The sequence below is a fragment of the Achroia grisella genome, unplaced genomic scaffold (genome assembly GCF_030625045.1).
Source record: "Achroia grisella isolate CSIRO2021 unplaced genomic scaffold, CSIRO_AGI_Agris_v1 utg544, whole genome shotgun sequence".
Classification (NCBI taxonomy): Eukaryota; Metazoa; Arthropoda; class Insecta; order Lepidoptera; family Pyralidae; genus Achroia; species Achroia grisella.
Genome location: NW_026712929.1, coordinates 3,569,348 through 3,572,741, shown reverse-complemented (window position 1 = coordinate 3,572,741; position 3,394 = coordinate 3,569,348). Strand labels below are relative to the sequence as shown.

The 3,394-nt window shown below is 33.8% G+C and overlaps 1 protein-coding gene across 1 annotated transcript; it reads right to left on the bottom strand.

Moving 5' to 3' along the window:
• Positions 1–207: 207 nt before the first annotated feature.
• Positions 208–3,004, bottom strand: LOC131847828 (heterogeneous nuclear ribonucleoprotein 87F-like). The gene is made up of 6 exons (XM_059197489.1): positions 2,823–3,004; positions 2,380–2,603; positions 1,883–2,127; positions 1,442–1,570; positions 1,041–1,362; positions 208–733 (listed from the first exon to the last, which is right to left on the bottom strand). Exons 1-5 carry the CDS (start codon positions 2,853–2,855, stop codon positions 1,046–1,048), a joined length of 948 nt encoding a protein of 315 aa, XP_059053472.1. The 5' UTR covers positions 2,856–3,004; the 3' UTR covers positions 208–733; positions 1,041–1,045.
• Positions 3,005–3,394: the final 390 nt, after the last annotated feature.

Below are 3,394 nucleotides of genomic sequence, written 5' to 3'. Positions count from 1 at the left end.
ACATCATGAATATATCATCTAGGAATAGAATATAGTACTACATTTAAAAAAAATAAAGACATTTTTTAAATTACAATAAAATGTTAGCATTCAGTTTATTATTGAATGTTGCAAATTCAATAATCACATTACTGTGTATCACTGATATATTAGAGAGAAGAAAATGAAACAAGGAATATTTACAAAAATCTAAAGAAACAACCCTACTGATTTGTATTAAAATTTATTTTACATTATATTTAAATTTAACCTATAAGTCATAATTCTACACCTACATTCATTAACAGTTATTTGAGAACTTAATACTGAGTAATCTATAGAATTTTTTAATTTAAAGAATGAACAAGTCTAGGTCACACTGATATTAATAAAACTGCTATTTAGTTTAGGGATCACTTACACGAATTATCCTAAGTTGTACTTAATTACTCGTAAACACGAAACTAATTCTCATTTTACATAACTATTTCCTTATTAAGTATGTCAGGTAAGTACCTAAGTACTACAATAAATAGAAGACCAACTTACAATATCAGTACACATTAAAAATACTCTAATCTTTTTCTATAAAGTAAGAGTCGAAAGACTCCAGCTACATGTCTAATGGTTTCCTGACGGCTTCTCCTAGGTGGTCTCGCGTGTGGACCATGAGGTGTGTATCTAGAGTGCTCCGGAGCGTACTGCCTACACTAGCACGGTTAACACTGCTTTACTAGTGTACTTAGCACGAAACCTAGAGATTGAAAAAACCTTTAATAAGTCATGTACAAATAAATACACTAACATAAGGGGCCTACCTGCATAGCATTAATCAACGAACTATCAATGGATAACATAGATATCTATCTCTTCCTAAGCTCAATTAATGCTATGTAGTGCTCAAGGCCTAAATTATTATATCTAAAACTCAAGACAAATAACCATATTTCCTATAATCAACAGGAAGAACAGATATATTAACATTTATAATGACTCATGGAGTAGCTTTGGTGTGAAATAAATGAGTGATGCTGTATTGGAGTGAATAGTGTTGTACTTACATTGTTTAGAATCGACCTCCTCGCCCTTGGCCACCGCCATAGTTTCCACTGCCGTAATTGCCGCTACCGCCTCCACCCCCACCCTGGTTCATGTTGTAAGGAGTAGACCTGTTATTGCTGTATTGCTGATTCCTAGTTGGCCCCCCACTGTATCCCTGTTGATTATAATTTCCAAAATCTTGATTTCCCCAACCCCCACCTCTGGCATTGCCACCTCCATAGCCGCCGCCACCACCACCCCCCTGGTTACCACCCCAACCTCCCTGATTGTTGTCCCATGGATTGGAATTGTTCCAGCCACCCTGATTACCACCATAACCACCTGAAACAGTAAAATTGTTATTATAATATGCTTGATTTTGTGGGTATAAAACAATACCATAAAATTACAAAGTATCTACCTGAATTACCCCAATTATCATTTCTGCCCTGTCGTCCTCCACCTCCTCCTCCTCTTTGCTCAGAGCCATCTTTTGGAAGTGCTTTCTTAACATCCAATTGTTTCCCATTAATTTTATGAGGTACATTCACTGGTGATGAAAATAAATTTATGAACAAATGCAGAAGAAAAATTCTTTGTGAATCAAGTTAACAGTACTTAGTGAAACTTGTATTTTATAAACATTAATTTTTGTTGGATTGGACAATGAAATTAATTGTATAAATTTAAATGTACAATGACTTGCGTACCAAAACTACCATTATATCTAGTAGTATGGTATAGCTAAAGTCAATTAATAATATCCACAGTCAGAGAAGCCAGTTTAGGACACATACTTCCATTCTGGGGCAAAACTGTGGAAACAATTTAGAGTTTAATCAGTTTTAAATTAAATACTTACAACAAACTTTGTCAACAGGGTCATAATCATCAAACTCAACAAAACCAAAGCCACGCTTCTTGCCGGTTGCCTTATCAGTGACAATGCTGACGTTCTGTACATTTCCATAGTTAGAGAAATATTCACGGAGTTGATCCTCATCATGATCATCCTTGATGCCACCAATGAACAGTTTTTTAACTGTAGCACCAGCCTCAGGATTTTTAATATCTTGCCTAGCCACGGCACGTTTGGTTTCAACAACACTGCCAAAAATAATAGTAAATTTAATCACCTAACATTCTAATAATGATATAAATGACAAATATATTTACAAGGAGAATAATTGTTGACGCTGCAGAAAACGCCACGTTTAATGATACGACGAGACATTCACCATAGCAACATCATATGATTTTTGCAGTTGAAAACGATATGAAAATGACTAAAACACTTCCATATAGCTGGACTGCAGTGAATAACGCGATTAATAATTACAGTACAAAGGATGAACTCACCGGCCATCGATGCGATGCGGCCTATTGTTCTGCGCGTCATCCACCATGTGCGCCTTAGAATACGTGATAAAACCAAAACCGCGGGATCTTTTGGTTTTTGGATCCTTCATTACCACAACATCCACAATTTCACCCCATTTTTCAAAATGAGATTTTAAGGAGTCATCAGTAGTACGATAATTTAATCCACCAATGAAAATCTTACGGTGAACTTCTGGCTCATCCTGAAAGGTAAGTAGGACGCAACATGAACAAAATGGCGGATGGCGTGGTGTTTACTAAGAACAAATTTGTATGAATAATGCGTAATAGTGCTATTTAAATTGAAATAACTAATTAAAATTAAATTGAAATTGGTATGTATAAAAATAAGAGATTATAAATAAATAATTAGATTACAAATATTAGGAATCTGGTTTCATATTAATACAGAAAATACTTACGAATTCATCATCACCATTTTGCTGGGGCCTCATTTTGGTAGATATCACTATTAATTACAAATAGAAAAGTAAAGAAAGACCTAATTAAGAATAATTATAAGATTAAAACACTTTCTAGCAGAATGACGTCTGCAAATATACACGACCGTTTCGATGCGACGCCACGCCAAAAAGAAAGAAATAATACGCGATGAAAAGAGAATGGATGAGATATCAGTGTTGCCAACAAAGTACGAACGAATCTTGCTAACAATACACGGAGTAGAACAATATAATCCCAATTCTGAGACATATCAATTACGAAAATACAGTCTAGTTTCATTTTGTTCAACATGAACATATTGACAACATAAGCACATTAATAATAATGTTAAATAAATTTATCATATTACTACAGATAAAAAAAATTGTCTAAATCATTCTTGTTTAAATTTTACTAAGTAGCTGACTAATTATAAAAATAATGAATAAGCTACGGAGTAAATTAAAAGTAATATTAAAACGGATTGGGCAACCTCAATAAGCAGAAAGAAAATAAAATAAATGTGTGACTACAATATAATACATAATTA

Excerpts from the sequence above, each read along its gene's own strand:
- LOC131847828 (XM_059197489.1), bottom strand. The coding sequence starts at position 2,855 with ATGAGGCCCCAGCAAAATGGTGATGATGAATTC. Across the intron at positions 2,604-2,822 it reads AAAATGGTGATGATGAATTC|GATGAGCCAGAAGTTCACCG; the intron begins GTAAGTATTTTC and ends CTTACCTTTCAG. Across the intron at positions 2,128-2,379 it reads CCGCATCGCATCGATGGCCG|TGTTGTTGAAACCAAACGTG; the intron begins GTGAGTTCATCC and ends TATTTTTGGCAG.